This window comes from Canis lupus, chromosome 18 (assembly GCF_011100685.1).
Source record: "Canis lupus familiaris isolate Mischka breed German Shepherd chromosome 18, alternate assembly UU_Cfam_GSD_1.0, whole genome shotgun sequence".
Taxonomy (NCBI): domain Eukaryota; kingdom Metazoa; phylum Chordata; class Mammalia; order Carnivora; family Canidae; genus Canis; species Canis lupus.
This window is the reverse complement of record NC_049239.1, coordinates 41347766-41364652: the sequence shown is the minus strand read 5'-3', so window position 1 is coordinate 41364652 and position 16887 is coordinate 41347766. Positions and strand designations below refer to the sequence as shown.

Below are 16887 nucleotides of genomic sequence, written 5' to 3'. Positions count from 1 at the left end.
TATTTTTGTTCTTGCTTCTTGCAACTCTCTACCTGGACCATTATGTTCCTGGTCTTTCACAGCTCCTTGAATATACCCCAGGAATGCTGCATTAGAGTCTATTTTTCTAGAATCTTCACCCCAGTAATTTTCACATGGCTATTTCTACCTGATCCTTTTTGCTATTTATTGGTTCATCATTAAACATATTGATTGATATGTTTCGGCAATTTCCCTCAGGAAATCTGAAGAAAATTCAAGCACAGTTGACACATTACCTGCTAATAGAATCTTTCTCCTCCTTCCCAGGATGAGGTACCCTCCATAGAACCAGACCCCTCTGCTTTCAATGATTATCTTCTAATGATCACTATCTGTCTTTTGTTTGCTTTATATAAATTTAATTATTATTGATATAATATATCATTATTTTCAGATGTAGAATTTTTTTTCAGATGTAGAATTTAGTAATTCATCAGTTGCTATAATACCCAGTACTTATCACCTCATGTGTCCTCCTTAAAGCCTATCATCTGGTTACCGCATTCCACCACCAATCTCCACTCTAGCAACCCTCAGTTTCTTTCACATAGTTAAGAGTCTCTCATAATTTCTATCCCTCTATGATTTCATCCTATTTCAATTTCCCTCCCCGTTTCCATTATCCTCTGTTTTGTTTATTAAATTCCACACATGAGTGAAACCATATGATATTTTTTTTCCTCTAATTGACTTTCTCAGAATCATATCCTCTGATTCCATCCATGTTGATGTAAATGGTAAGGCTTAATCCTTCTGATGGATGCATAATAGTCCATTGTATTATCTACCACATCTTTATCCATTCATCTGTGGATGGACATCTAGGACTTTATATGGTCTGTCTATCTTGCATATTCCTGCTGTGAACATTGGGCTGCAGGTGGTCCTTTGATTCAATACAATTGTACCTTTGGAGTAAATTGCTAGTAGTTCAATTGCTGGGTTGTAGGGTTGCTCTACTTTCAACCTCTTGGGGAACCTCCATACTGTTTTCCAGAGTGGCTGCATTTGCATGCATGCTCAATAGTATTTTGAGAGGGTCCTCTTTGTCTGCATCCTCACCGACATTTGTTGTTTCCTGACTTGTCAATTTTAGCCATTCTGACTGGTGTGAGATGGTATCTCATTGTGGTTTTGAGTTGTATTTCCCTGATGTCAAGGCATGTGGAGTATTTTTCATGTGTCTGTTGGCCATTTGTAGGTCTACCTTGAGAAATGTCTGTTCAACTCTTTTATTTCCTGACAGCAGTTTTTTTGGGGTATTGAGTTAAATAAGTTCTTTAGAGATCTTGAATACTAGCCTGATACATCATTTGCAAATATCTTCCCTATTCTGTAGGTTGCCTTTTCCTTTCATTGACTATATCCTTTGCTGTGTGAAAGCTTTATATCTTGACGAAGTCCCAATAGTTCATTTTTGCTTTTCTTTCCCTTGCCTGGAGAGCTATGTCTAGCAAGAAGTTGCTGTGGCTGAGGTAAAAGATGTTTCAACATGTGCCCTGCTCTAGGACTTTGATGGATTCTTGTCTCACAGGTCTATCAACAACTTTTGGGTTACTTTTTGTGTTGGTGTAAGACAATAATCCAGTTCCATTCTTCTGCAATGTGGCTGTCCAATTATCCCACACCATTTGTTGAAGAGACAGTCTATTATCCATTGGATATTCCTCCCTGGTTTGTTGAAGATTTGAACATTAGTGGACCATAATGATGAGGGTTCATTTCTGGGTCCTCTATTCTATTGATCTCTGTGTTTACTTTTTTTGCCAGGAGCATATTCTCTGATGCTTACAGCTTTGTAATAGAGCTTGAGGTCCAGAATTGTGATGCCACCAGTTTTGGTTTTCTTTTTCAAATTTCCTCAGGCTACCTGGTGTCTTTTCTGGTTCCATACAAATCTAGGATTATTAGTTCCAGCTCAGTGAAAACTACCTATTATAATTTGATAGAGATTGCATTGAATGTGTAGATTGCTCTGGGTAGCATAGACATTTTCACGATATTTGTTCTTCCATTCATGAGCATGGAATTTTTTTCCAATAAATTCGGTAATCTTTAATTTCTTTCATAAGTATTCTTTTTTTTAAAATTTTTATTTATTATGATAGTCACAGAGAGAGAGAGAGAGAGAGAGGCAGAGACACAGGCAGAGGGAGAAGCAGGCTCCATGCACCGGGAGCCTGATGTGGGATTCGATCCCGGGTCTCCAGGATCGCGCCCTGGGCCAAAGGCAGGCGCCAAACCGCTGCGCCACCCAGGGATCCCATCTTTCATAAGTATTCTATGTTTTCAGAGTACAGATCTTTTTTTTTACCACTTTGGTTAGGTTTATTCATAGGTATTTTTGATTTTTGGTGTAATCGTCAATAGGATTAATCCCGTAATGTCACTTTCTTCAGTCTTACTGTTACTGTATAGAAATGCAACTTATTTATGATCATTGATTTCATATGCTGCCACGTTGCTGAATACTTATATGTGATCTAGCAATATTTGATTGGAGTCTTTTGGCTTTTCCACATATAGTATCATGTCATCTGTAAAGAGTGAGAGTTTGATGACTTCTTTGCTGTGTTGGATGCCTTTTATTCCTTTTTTTTCTTTTTTTGTCTCCATGCTGAGGATAAAATGTCTCATACTATTTTGAACAACAGTGGTGAGTCGGTATCCCTGCTGTGTTCCTGACCATTGATTGAGAATGATATTCTCTGTGGGTTGTTTGTTTGTTTTTGTATACGGCTTTTATGATATTGAGATAAGATCTCTGTATCCCTACACTGTGGAGAGCTTTAATCAGGATAGGATGCTGTATTTTGTTGAATGCTTTTTCTGCATCAACTGAGAGGATCGTATGGTTGTCATCCTTTCTTTTATTAATGTGATCTATCACTCTGATTGATTGTAGATGTTGAACCACCCTTGAAGCCCAGAAAGAAATCCCACTTGGTCATGGTGATTAATCCTTTTAATGTACTTTTGGATCCTATTGGCTGTCTCCTGAGAATTTTTGCATCCTTGTTTATTCGGGATATTGTTCTGTATTTTTCCTTTTGGTGGAATCTTTGGTTTTGGAATCAAGGTAATGTTGGTCTTATAGAATAAGTTTGGAAGTATTCCTTCCATTTATATTTTTTGATATAGCTTCCAAAAATAGGTATTAATTCTTCCTTAAATGTTTGGTAGAATTCCCCTAGGAAGTCATCTGGTCTTGAGTTCTAGTTTGTTAGGTGATCTTTGATTATTGCTTCAATTTCTTTGCTGGTTTTGATTCTGTTCAGGCTTTCTATTTCTTCTTGCTTCACTTTTGGTAGGTCATGTGTTTCCAGGAATGCTTCCATTTCTTCTAGATTGCCTAATTGGTTGGCATATAATAGCACATAATAATCTATGAAATTGTTTGTATTACCTTGTTGTTGGTAGTGATCTCACCTCTTTCATTTATGGTTTTATTTATTCCGGTCCTTGATCTTTTGTTTTTGATAGGTCAGTCTAGTGGTTTATTGATCTTATTAATTTTTTCAATGTAACCAGCTCCTAGTTTTGTTGTTCTAGTCTACTGTTCTTTTAGTTTGTATTTCATCAATTTCTGCTATAATCTTTATTATTTCTCTTCTCTTGCTACATTTAGCTCCTTTAGGTGTAAGGTTAAGTTGTGTAGTTGAGACTTTCCTGTGTTGAGAACAGCTTGTATCACTGTATACTTCTCTCTTCAGACTGCCTTTGCTTCATCTGAACTGTTGTGTTTTCCTTTTATTTCATTTCATGAATTTTTAAAGATTCTTCTTTAGTTTCTTGTTTGACCCATTCATTCTTTAGTAGGATGCTTTAACCCGAATGAATTTTGTCCCTCCTAAATTTCCTGTTGTGATTGAGTTCAAAATTCCAATCATTATAGTCAGAAAAATTGCAGGGAATAATCCCAATCTTTTTAATTCATTTGAGACCTGATTCTTGATTCACCTGTGATCGATAATGGAAAATGATCCATGTTCACTCAAGAAGAATATGTAGTCTTTTGCTTTAAGAAGGCATGCTCTGAATATGTCTGTAATGTCTGTCTGTTCCAGTGTGTCATTCAAAGCCCTTGTTTCCTTAGTGAAATTCTGCTTTGATGATCTTGCATTTTTGTGAATGTTGTGTTAAAGATGCCCACTATTACTGTATTATTGTCAAAGTGTTTCTTAATTCTGTTGTTATTTGCTTTATATATTTGGCTGCTCCTCTATTAGAGGCTAAATATTTGCAGTTGTTAGTTCATCTTGTTTGACAGACACCTTAATTATGATATATTGTCCTTCCTCATCTCTTATGACAGTCTTCAGGTTAGAATCTAATGTGTCTGATATAAGGATTGCCACCTAAACTTTTTTCTTTTTAATGTTCACTACCATGATAGATGGTTCTCTTTCTCCTCACATTTGATTTGGAAGTGTCCTTCAGTCTAAATTGTGCCGATTGTAGATGACACATCAAAGTGTCATTTTTTTTTAATCCAAATTGAACCTATGACTTTTGATTCTAGTATTCAGCCCATTCATATTTAGAGTGAACATTGAGCGATATGAATCCATTGTCATTGTTTTACATGTAAAGTCAGTATTTCTGAATATTCTCTCTGTTCATTTCTGGTTTATGTTAATTTGGGCTCTCTTTTCACTTCCAGGATTCTCTTTAATATTTCTTGGTGGGCTGGTTTAGTGATCAGAAATTCTTTTAGTTTCTCTTTTTCCTGGAGCACTTAACTCTCCCTCTATTCTGAATGACAGCCTTGCTGGATATAGTATCCTTGGCTGCATACTGTTTTCATTTAGCACCCTGAATATATCATGCCAGTCCTTTCTGGTCTTCTAGGTCTCTGTGGATAAGACTGCTGGGAGTCCTTTTTTCCTACCTTCATAGTTCATGATCTCTTGTCCTGAGCTGCTTTCAGAATTTTCTCTTTGTCTCTGAAATTTGCAAACTTCACTGTTATATGTTGAGGTGTTAGTCTACTTTTGTATTGATTTTGAGCGGGATCCTTTGTTCCTTCTGAATCTGAATGCCTGTCTCCTTCCTCAGATTAGAGGAATTTTCAGCTATAATATGCTCATGTTTACCTTTTTTCCCACTTTCTCTCTTACTTTTTCCTCTTCTTTTGTGACCCCAATTATGCTAATATTGTTTCATATTATGTTATTCTGTATGTTGGGTAAATTGAACACCAATAAAAAATAAATTTATTATGAAAAATTATGTTATGACTTATCTCTCAGATTTTTACTGGTGATCCTATAGTTGTTTATTACTTTTTTTTAACTTCAGTTTTCTTATTCTTCTCAATTTCTTTTCTAATTACTGATCCTCTCTTCTGTCTCATATTTCTTAGCAGTTAGAGCCTCCATTTTTTATTGCATCTCAGGAATAGCCTTTATAGTTTTGACCTCCTTAGATTTTAGTTCTTTTATTTTGCCAGAAAGGGACGCTCTAGTATCTTATATGCTTTTTTCAGCCCAGGTAGTATCTTTATAATTTTTATTCTGAATCAAGTTCCAACATGTTGCTTTTATCCCTACTGATTAGGTCCTTGGCAGTGAATACTGCCTTCTGTACTCTTTTTTGAAGTGGGTTCTTCTGTATTGTCATTCTGACCAGAGGAGAATAGATGAAAGAGAACCAAATACTAAAATGGCAACAGTGATTCCAGAGAAACATACCTGAAACACATCAGAAGCAACAGAAAAATAATTAAAAAGAGAACATAACCAAATACTGAACAGAAGAAGCACAACACTAGATCCTCGGTGTATTTTGGGCTGCTTCTTTGAAGAAACTAGATCCCTAAATTGCAAAGAAAGGGAACTTACATATAATCAAAACAATTAATGAAATTCAATGCCGGGATAAAATAGCAGTATAAATTAAGAATTAAAAAGACTTTAAAAAGAGGTGATAAAATAAATTATTTGAAAAGGAAACAAAAGATTAATGTAAAAGAGTGAAGAAACATGAGAAAAAACCTTAAATTCTATATACTATTTTCCCCTAGTGCTGGAGTTTGGCAGTTCTCTACCATCGATAAACTCGGTCTTAGCAGATTTCCTTGCAGATCTTCTGGGCGCCTGGTGCAGTGACTCTCACTTATCTTTGCCCTGGACTGTATTGCACTGCCCTCTGCAGGGAGCCAGGCTAAATATACAGCTCCAGATTGCTCTACGTGACTTTTGTTGCCTTAAGGCTTTCTATACCATTATGGGGTATGAGATGAAAATCAGAGGTGCACCCCCTCCTCTAGCCCGCATGCTGAAAGTTCATGTCCCCTGCTCTTCAATAAGTGCTCAGGGAAAAGCAATCATTCTTATCTCCCTGGTTTCAGTTCACATTCAGTGCTAAACCAGACTGTGACTCAGTGCACGTGATCCCGTTTTAAAGACTTCTGTGGCACACAGCAATAATACACCTCCTGGAAAAGTGGGGGCCTCTCAGTGTTTCTGTCACTTTCTGGGCCCCTCCCCAGAGAGCAGTCACCCCACCTTGCTGACGTTCCCTGTTTATGGCAAGACTGAGTTGAATGTGGCTCTTGGGCTGACTAATTGCAAGGAGGTACTCTGCCCCAAGGAACACTCTGCTGCACTAAGGTACCCCCATTCTTTTTGTGATGCCAGGAATCCTGAGACCATGGTGTGAAACCCTGGATTCCGTCTTTCTTCACCTCCTGACCACCCTTCAGGCAAACTTGTAAAAGTCCCAAATTTGCACTCCACTGCTTACACCATTTTCTGGTACTTGGATAATGGAGGCTTCAATGCCCATGGTTTATCCTCTGATAGATGGCCTCAGATTCATTTCTCTATACACCTTGCATTGCGCAAAGTTATGTTTTTTATTTGTAGAATTGTAGCAACTTTTTCTCAGATCCCCAGTTGATTTTGCAGTTGTTCGGTATGATTTGTTAGGTATCCAGTTGATTTCCAGAGACGAGAAAAGATGAAGGTCCCCTACTCCTCTGCCATGTTAAATCTCTCCCCATTCTGCAGCATTAAATAGATGGTCAGAGTAGTCTTCACGGCAGACCTCACGTTGGAATAAATACTTGAAGAGGGTGAAGGAGTCAGTCATGTGGATATACACTACAGTAATGTCTTGGAGGTTATGAGGCTAATGAGATGGGATCCTAGAGAGTACTAGGTGAGATCAAAGAGGGATTGTTGGGTCTAGATCGCATAGAGCCTTATAGGTTGCATTACATGGCTTCCCTTTTGATGAAGTGAAGTGGAGCTCCATTGGAGAACTTTGATCAGAGAAGAGACGAGACATGACTCACCTATTTTGTCTGATATTAGTATTTCTGCCTTAGTCTTCCTTTTGCTTCTATTTGCAAGGTACATATTTATCCATCCCTTCTATTTCAATCTCTGTATGTCTTTCGGTCTAAAGGGAGTCCAACAATAAAAAGTGTATATAATAATTATAAATATTAGGTACCAACATGGGTGCATCTAAATACATAAAACAACTATTAACAGTCAAAAGGAAGAAATTGATAGTAATATAATAGTAGGGATTTCTATCTCCTCAATTATATCAATAGAAAGATCATCCAGACAAAATATCAACAAGAAGAGAGTGGCTTGAAGGACACAGGTGACCAAATGGACCTAACATTTACTTTCAGAACATTATATCCCAATGCAGCAGAAGATAGTTTCTTTTCTGGTTCCCTGGGACATTCTCTTGAATAGATTGCATATTTGGCTACAAGCAAAAAAGCCTTAAGAAATTAAGAAAGATTGAAATCATATTATACACCTTTTTTGATCACAGTGGTATGAAACTATACGTACTTACAAGAAGAAACCTAGAAAGAACACAAATACATGGAGGCAAAATAACCTGTTCCTAAACAATGATCAGGTGAACTAAACAATCAAGAGATAAAAATATACATGGAGACAGATGAAAATGATAAGTGGTTAATATCTAAAAGACGTAAAGAATGTATATAACTCACCACCTCAAAGACTAAAAATCTGACTTAAAAATGGTCAGGGAACCCGAATAGACATTTTTCCAAGAAGACACATAAATAACAAGTGAACACATCAAAAGATGTTCAACACCATTCATAATCTGGGAAATACAACTCAAAACCACAATGAGATGTCACCTCATACTTGTCAGAATGGGTACAATTCAACAAACAAGAAATAAGGAGTGTTGCAAAGACTTGGAATAAAATGAACCCTCATAGACTGCTGGTGGGAATGTAACCTGGTGCAGTCACCGTGGAACATGATGGAGTTTCCTCAAAAATGAAAAATAGATATGATATCATCCAGTAATTCCACTATTGGATTTTTATGAAAATAATTTTTGCAATGACATGGATGGAGTTTGGGGGTCTAGTATAAGTGAATCACTTGGACAGAGAAAGACACATATCATGTGAATTCACTCATATGTAGATTTAAGAAAGAAAACAAATGGAAAAGAAAAAAGGAGACCAAAAAACTCATATTCTTAAATACTGAGAATAAACAGGTGGTTGCCAAAGGGGAGTTGGCCAGATGGGTGAATAGGGTGAAGGGGATTGAGAGTACACCTGTTATGGTGAGCACAAGCAGTGTATAGAATTGTCAGACAAAAAAAATGTGCATTTTATTGTATGTAATCTGTAACTTTAGTTGCTTTTGAAACAAAAAAATCTTTTAAAGTATTTTCTTTAGTTTTTATAAATTTATTTTTCATTAATGTTCATTTCCACCTTCTCTTCTGCTTTAGTTACTGAGTTAATAACTTCCACATATTATAGAAATTATAGAAATTTTAATTACTTGTTTTCAAGTATTTATATTATATCAGTATCATTAAGAATGATAATAATTATTATATATACAGTAACATTTTCTAGAATAGGAAATTGGGAGAAGTGAAGAACATTGCTTAAATTCACAGAGACATGAATCATGCAGCTAGAATACAATCATATCACATGTATTGGAATGTGCACCTGTGCTCAGAGTTTTGTGTGCTGTTAGAAAAGATTCAACGTAAAGAGTAAAGCCTTTGGAACTTTTAGCCTATACTTCAGTGTGACTTGAAGGAATACTTTCTCCTTAGGGCACCAGTGGAGCAGTTGGTAACAGAAATGAGATGGTCCCTTCAGAGGCTTGGAGGGGAGAAGGACTCTGTGGGAAGAATCTGCCACTTGACAGCCTTGTCTGGGATTACTTGGCACCATGGTTTGCAGTGGTACAGGAGTAACTGAATTTAGTAGTTTATAGAGCATATCCTTTGGGAATGGGGGGGAAGGGCAGGGCTCTTATCCTTCCAAAGGCTGGGTATTTGTGAACTTCTATGAATTGTCTATATATATCTGGTGTAGGAAGAAGAAATGTTAGGCCACGTGCTCTGCCAAGGAATTGTTTTGGGGTACTAGAGTCGGCTTTAGAGATGTTTCTATCATAGAATAGTGGGAATTATACCTTTGTATTCTAGAAAATTCTAACATAGATATAAGAAACTTTCTGCTCATAATTACAGACCTTATTGAAGAGTCTAACCCAAGCCTCTAGGAAAGATTAGGGCTACCTATGTCGTATCTTCTCTCCCCATGGATCCTGCAATGAAAAGCCAAGTAGATATATTTGAAGTACAGTTTACATGTTGCAAACACACTGCACATGATTCATCTTCAAAATAAATCAGATTTGCAAGAGCAAAAACTATGGGCTCTCTATTGGATCTCATATATTTCTGTGCAAGAAATATGGTAAGTTTTTAAGCCAACTATACTATGTTCTTTTTCTCGATTACTGGCAGTTGCCATTATGTAATTCTCTAAATATTTGAAAAGCATGAAGTTCCAGAGCATTGCTGTCAGTGATGAAAAGATTCTGATGTGTCAGGGTTTTTCCTTTCACTGTTCTTGATGAGGCACTGTCTCAGGAGCAATTCTTATTGAATGAGGGGTACATTGAAGCGTGTAGAGGCATAATATCCTACACAGGTGGATTTCTTACTTGCAAGGTTTAAGGCCAGGAAAAGGAAAGGATGTATACTGACCACAGCAATCAGTATTCTTAGAGAGTATTATTAGCACGATTCTATGGCACTATGATACTTCTTGTTCTGCTATTAATGATGGTAATGTTGGCTGCCCAAACCCACTGACACCTAAGAATTATATTTTCTTTCTGATGTTGGAGTAAGGGATGATCTACAGAGTGGAAGAATGAGAAGAACTCTAGTGAAATCCTAGGATGAAGCACTCCTTTGTCCCTAGCAAGATTCTTTGCTCAGCCTTGAACTGTGTATTTACATTTAAGTATAAATATAAATGCTGGTCTCTTTTTTTTCTGACTCATCAGAATTTTTCATCCGTTTGCTAGTCAGGACATGTACTGGATATGTTCATGGTTTTGTTCCTAACCTATTTATGGTTTCTGCCTTATGCTGGCTCTACTCTAGTGTCTGAGGAATGGTGATTCTCATGGCAGTAGGAGGTGGAGTGTCCAAGAAGGAGAGGTTGCCTTGGAGCACAAAGGCTAGAGGTACTGCTTTCTTTGTTACTTGTCTCTGCTAAACTGCCTGCCAGCCTAACTTGATTTGCCCAAAATAGAACACTTGAACTTGCCTTATGAGATAAATAATAGATGAACAAAGATATTAAAACAAAAATGAAAAGCGACAATAATTAAGGATTGTTTGATTCAGGACGCGCGCACACACACACACACACTCACACACACTTCCCACTGGAAGATCATTAGCAAGAAGGTTTTCTTTAAAACCTGGAAGGTTTTGCTTCGCAGACGGCATCTGAACTGAGTACAGTGTGCACAGTTAGCAATACAGAGTGGAGGTCTAATCAGAAGAAGTCCTTTATAACTAAGAAATAGTGAAAATTTAGTGAATGAAATGGTGTGGAGGCATATTTATGAAGGACAGCAATGTCAGGCATAGCTGTAGCATACATGCCCAGAGGCACAGGAGGAAATGTGGTGATCAAGATTACGGCACAGCGTTGGAGGGCTTTCAAAGTCATGGTAAGTATTTCAGCCATTGCATTAGAAAACCATATTAACCATTTTATTATATTCATGTTTCATCATATTTTTAGAATGTGCTATTCCTTTTCAAGTTATAGCAAGGTGATAAAAAGAGGTAGAGGATGCAGGATGAAGAGAAGAGAGAATATCTGAAATTGTGTCCTTTCTTTCTGTATAGCAACATGGATGGTCCATTTAAAGAATTCTAAGATGATGGGCAGCCCGGGTGGCTAAGCGGTTTAGTACGTGCCTTAGGGCCCCAGCATGATCCTGGAGACCCAGAACCTATTCCCATGTCAGGCTCACTGTGTGGAGCTTGCTTCTCCCTCTGCCTGTGTCTATGCCTCTCTCTCTCTGAGTCTCTCATGAGTAAATGAATAAAACCTTTTATTTATGTATTTTATTTTTTTTATAATAAAGTTATTTTTTATTGGTGTTCACTTTGCCAACATACAGAATAACACCCAGTGCTCATCCCCTCAAGTGCCCCCCCTCAGTGCCCGTCACCCATTCACCCCCACCCCCCGCCCTCCTCCCCTTCCACCACCCCTAGTTCATTTCCCAGAGTTAGAAGTCTCTATGTTCTGTCTCCCTTTCTGATATTTCCCACACATTTCTTCTCCCTTCCCTTATATTCCCTTTCACTATTATTTATATTCCCCAAATGAATGAGAACATATAATGTTTGTTCTTCTCCGATTGACTTACTTCACTCAGCATAATACCCTCCAGTTCCATCCACGTTGAAGCAAATGGTGGGTATTTGTCATTTCTAATGGCTGGGTATTATTCCATTGTATACATAAACCACATCTTCTTTATCCATTCATCTTTCGATGGACACCGAGGCTCCTTCAACAGTTTGGCTATTGTGGCCATTGCTGCTATAAACATCGGGGTGCAGGTGTCCGGCGTTTCATTGCATCTGAATCTTTGGGGTAAATCCCCAACAGTGCAATTGCTGGGTCATAGGGCAGGTCTATTTTTAACTCTTTGAGGAACCTCCACACAGTTTTCCAGAGTGGCCTAAAATCTTTTAAAAAAAAACTAGGATTGGCCATTTGGAGTTCTGATGTTTGTGAAATACCAGCTGATTTGTGTTACATATGAACTGATAATTCTCACAATGCAAACTCATACAGGTATCAAAATCAAATTGCAGTTTTCCTTCAACAAAATAGTGAGACATTTTTTTTATTTATGATAGTCACACAGAGAGAGAGAGGCAGAGACATAGGCAGAGGGAGAGGAAGAGACATAGGCAGAGGGAGAAGCAGGCTCCATGCACCGGGAGCCCGACGTGGGATTCGATCCCAGGTCTCCAGGATCGCGCCCTGGGCCAAAGGCAGGCGCCAAACCGCTGCGCCACCCAGGGATCCCAGTGAGACATTTTTTAAAAAAGATTTTATTTATTTATTCAATGAGACAGAGAGAGATAGAGGCAGAGACACAGGCAGAAGGAGAAGCTGAATCCATGCTGGGAGCCCAACATAGGACTCGATCCCAGGTCTGCAGGATCACACCCTGGGCTAAAGGTGGTGCTAAACAGATGAGCCACTAGGGCTGCTCTACTGTGAGAAATTTTATTCAGAATTTAATGAATATTAGACACTACATGAAAATAATTATCTTCTTTCATGAACCAAAAATTATTCTGCTTTTAGGGCAGTGGAAATGCTCTGTATGATATTATAATGATGGATGCATGTTTAACATTTACCCAAATCCATAGAATGTACCACACGAAGAGTGAACCGTAGGGTTAACTCTGGACTCTCATTGATAATGGTGTGTTATGGTTGGCTAATCAGTTGTGACAAGTCTGCCATTCAGGACATTAGTGTGCAAAACAGTTGTGCATCAGTTTTACGAGTAAATGAACAAGGTAGATTATTATCCTTGAAAGTTGATACTAATCATCATAATGAAAAATTGATACTATAATCCTAATGAGGCAATGAGTGCAATTGCAGATACACAGACCTCCATCTCCCATGCTTTGTACATACCAAATTATTTAGCTTTCATAGAAACCCTAAAAAGTAGGTTGGTTTGCTCTTAATGTTTACGGGTGAAGAAAATGAAGCACAGAGATATCAAGGGACTTGTTACATATCTCACCATAGTGGGCAGTTGAGTGGGCTACAAATCTAGGCTGTGTGGCTTTGGCCTCTAAGCACTATCGCTGTGCTAACCCACCTCCCTCCCCTGCTTTAGAATATCTGCATTTCAGGAAACCGAATTTAGAATGTCTTTCTTCAGTTAAAGTTATGATTCTTCTGTTAACATAATTTTGAATTTTTTACTCCCAAGGTATTCTTTAGAAATTTGTAGTCTTGTGTCTTGTCTCTTTGTATTCTTCTAATACCAATGATAGAGAGCCTTACATAATGAATGATTTCAACTATATTTATCTTAAAACTCAAACTATTTAGAGCAGTGAAATATTTTTCCAATTTTTTACAATAACTCCAGATATTTGTGAGTCAATACTCAAAAGAAAAGATTATTGTAGGGTTATGATTGAAGTGAGTAGATAGTATAATTTTAAAATGTTTTGGAAGTGGGCTAAATTAAAATGGGAAAATTGGAAGATCAGATTACAGGAAAAGTGAAAGAGCCCCAGAAACAGAGAAAAAGTAAAATCATGATAGTGAAAGAAGCAGAGGTTGGCAATTAATAGTTCTTACTCACTACAAGCTAGGTATTTTTCTCATTTTATCTACCTAGGTACCATGATTATGCTCAAAGTGTCTTTCCCAAACTAGTATATAGTGGAACTAGGATTTGCACTCAAGACATCTGAATCTAGCACCTGTGTTCTTGGCCAGGAAATGTAATGTTCTGCTAGATTAATAGTTATTCCAGATAAAATATCAAGACTGCAAAATATAAACTGACAAAAGATTAAAAATTCTAAGATGGGCAATCTTTACATAAAAAAATACAGTAAAACTGGGCAGCCCGGGTGGCTCCGTGGTTTGGCACACCTTCTGCCCAGGGCCTGATCCTGGAGACCCAGGATCGAGTCCCACGTCAGGCTCCCTGCATGGAGCCTGTTTTTCCCTCTGCCTACATCTCTGCCTCTGTGTCTCTCATGAATAAATAAATAAAAATGTTTTAGAAAATGCAGCAAAACTGTTAAATGTGGTTTATGATAAAAAAGTATATGCACATAATAAAATATAGTTATTTACTATTATCCCAGAGAGGTATTAAGATAATGTCACAAAATAAATTGTGTTTCCATGTTCATCAGCTTTTTGGAATATCATCAACCTTGAAATATTTGCCATACTTGTATATACAAAAGGGACACACATATACAAGCATACTGTTAGAATGTTTAAAAATTACACATAAAAAACAAAAATAGTCATTTCTGGAGAGTCGAATCACAAAGTCAATAATTTTGAGACAGATTGTAATTTTCTTTTCTCATTCCTCTGTGTACTTTGAAGAATTAATGATATCATGAATTTTTGAAAATAAAATATAGTTAATAAATGGACACAAAATATTGAAGAACCTTTTAATAATTACCAATAGCAATGACAATATCAAGCATTTGGGGCAGCAATATCATGATTGTAAAGTTACTCTGAATTGTTGTTTGAGAGAATGAAAATTGAAAGCAACAGCAATATCTCAGTTGACAAAGGGTCAAATAAATACCACTTAGAAAAATTTTACAATGTCAGTTATTAAATGAACAATTTATCCATGGAAAATATGGTAACATGGGAAGAAGTGTTATAATAATCCAAGTCAAAATCAGAACACACAATGGCATACAGTGATTTCAAAGACAAAATATATGCTATGAATAAGAACTTGAAACAGAAAAATCATAACATACTATATTGAATAATGGAATTTTCTTCAAATGGTATATTTAGAAATATGACAATTCAGGGTAAAAAGGAACATATATGTGTAAAAACACTATTTAGAGTATAGACTTCGTTAGGAATTTTATGCCACATTGAATCCATATGCAGACATCCTGAATGACTTCAGTTTAATAGAATAGTAAAGAGGGTAAACAGAAAATTTCCTCAATTATGACAAACCTCAAACTTCTCCAGGCCTTTTTTATCAAATGACTATCAGTGAAGATGACATAACGCAAGAGGTAAAAGACTGTCAAAATAGGTTTTTGTAAAGATTATTTCATCCAAGATACTGATAGGCTCAGAGATGAAGTCAGGGACCCCAAATAGGTGAACTCAACTGAGGATATTTTCTTCAGGAGGTTTCTCCAACACTATGAGTGCTAAATAATATCGGAATAGTGTTTCAGATTTCAAAGCACATAGATAAAATGCATAATACATGAACTAGATGTGTGTATATGTGATCATAAAAAAAATCTTTTTCCGTCTTTGGGACACTCAAAGTAAAGTAGGGCACTATTGGGTATATATTTTCAGACGAAGGCCATATTTCAAGGCAGTTAAGGCACCTGACCAAGGAAAGTACAAGTTTTGCCATTTTCAATCTTGGTAGGAATCAAAATTTTTAAAGGATATAGACTTTTTATTCTCCAAATGCAAAGGCTTTGATCCATTTGGGTTAGTTTCTGAATGAATAGAGAGATCTGGGAGAGGCTGGGACTTCTGCAGATTTACAAAGATTCATAGGGATTAAAGGAAGTTGGAGGAACATGGAACATGGAACAAAATAAGGAATTCAGAGGTCAGCCCAATGATCTCCCCAAGATGTTACTTCTTTTCTTCTTTTGCAGATTAAGGTCTTATCAAGTTCACCTTACCTATAGACACTACTATGGCGATGAACAGCAGTGTGAATGAATTCATTCTGTTTGGCTTGACACAGGATCCAAGAAAACAGAAAGCAATATTTGGGGTCTTCTTGATGTTTTACCTTGCCACACTGTTGGGAAACTTTCTCATTGTAGTGACTATTAAAAGAAGCAGGACCCTTGGGAGTCCCATGTACTTCTTCCTATTTTACCTGTCCTTTGCTGATGCCTGCTTCTCTACAACCACAGCTCCCAGGTTGATTGTAGATGCCATTTCTCAGCAGAAGACCATTTCCTACAACGAGTGCATGACTCAGGTGTTTTCAGCCCATTTCTTTGGATGCATGGAAATCTTCGTGCTGATACTGATGGCTTTGGATCGCTATGTAGCCATTTGTAAGCCCTTGCGATACACAACCATCATGAACAGGCATGTCTGCAGTGTGCTGGTGATTCTGGGTTGGGTGGGATCCTGTATCCACTCTTCGGCACAAATTGTCCTGGCTTTGAGATTGCCTTTCTGTGGTCCCAACGTGATTGATCACTATTTCTGTGACTTGCAGCCCTTGTTGAAACTTGCTTGCATGGACACTTATGTAATAAATTTGCTAGTTGTTACTAACAGTGGAGCCATATGCATGGTGAGTTTCATAATTCTGCTTATCTCCTATATTACCATCTTGTACTCTCTGAGAAACTACAGTGCAGAAGGAAGGCGAAAAGCCCTTTCGACCTGCACCTCCCATTTTATTGTGGTTGTCCTATTTTTTGGCCCATGTATATTCATATATACACGCCCAGCAACCACATTTCCAGTAGACAAGGTGGTGGCTGTGTTTTATACCATTGGGACACCCTTGCTCAACCCTCTGATCTACACACTGAGAAATGCGGAAGTGAAAATTGCCATGAAAATGTTATGGTGTAGCAAAGTATGACTTCTCTTGATACATGGTAATCAGGGATCCTTATGTATATTAACTTAACAGCTTGGTTTTCCTTCATGGACAGGAAAGATAAAATATTTCTCTTTGGGGAATGCGATCAATTAGTAATTTTTAATCATGCTTTTTG

The 16887-nt window shown here is 37.4% G+C and overlaps 1 protein-coding gene across 1 annotated transcript; it reads left to right on the top strand.

Moving 5' to 3' along the window:
* The first annotated feature begins 15836 nt into the window (after positions 1–15836).
* Positions 15837–16751, top strand: LOC119864126 (olfactory receptor 4C11-like). The gene has a single exon (XM_038562476.1). It carries the CDS (start codon positions 15837–15839, stop codon positions 16749–16751), a length of 915 nt encoding a protein of 304 aa, XP_038418404.1.
* The last annotated feature ends 136 nt before the right edge of the window (positions 16752–16887 follow it).

Coding starts and splice junctions, on each gene's coding strand:
- LOC119864126 (XM_038562476.1), top strand. CDS start 15,837: ATGGCGATGAACAGCAGTGTGAATGAATTCATTCTGTTTGGCTTGACA.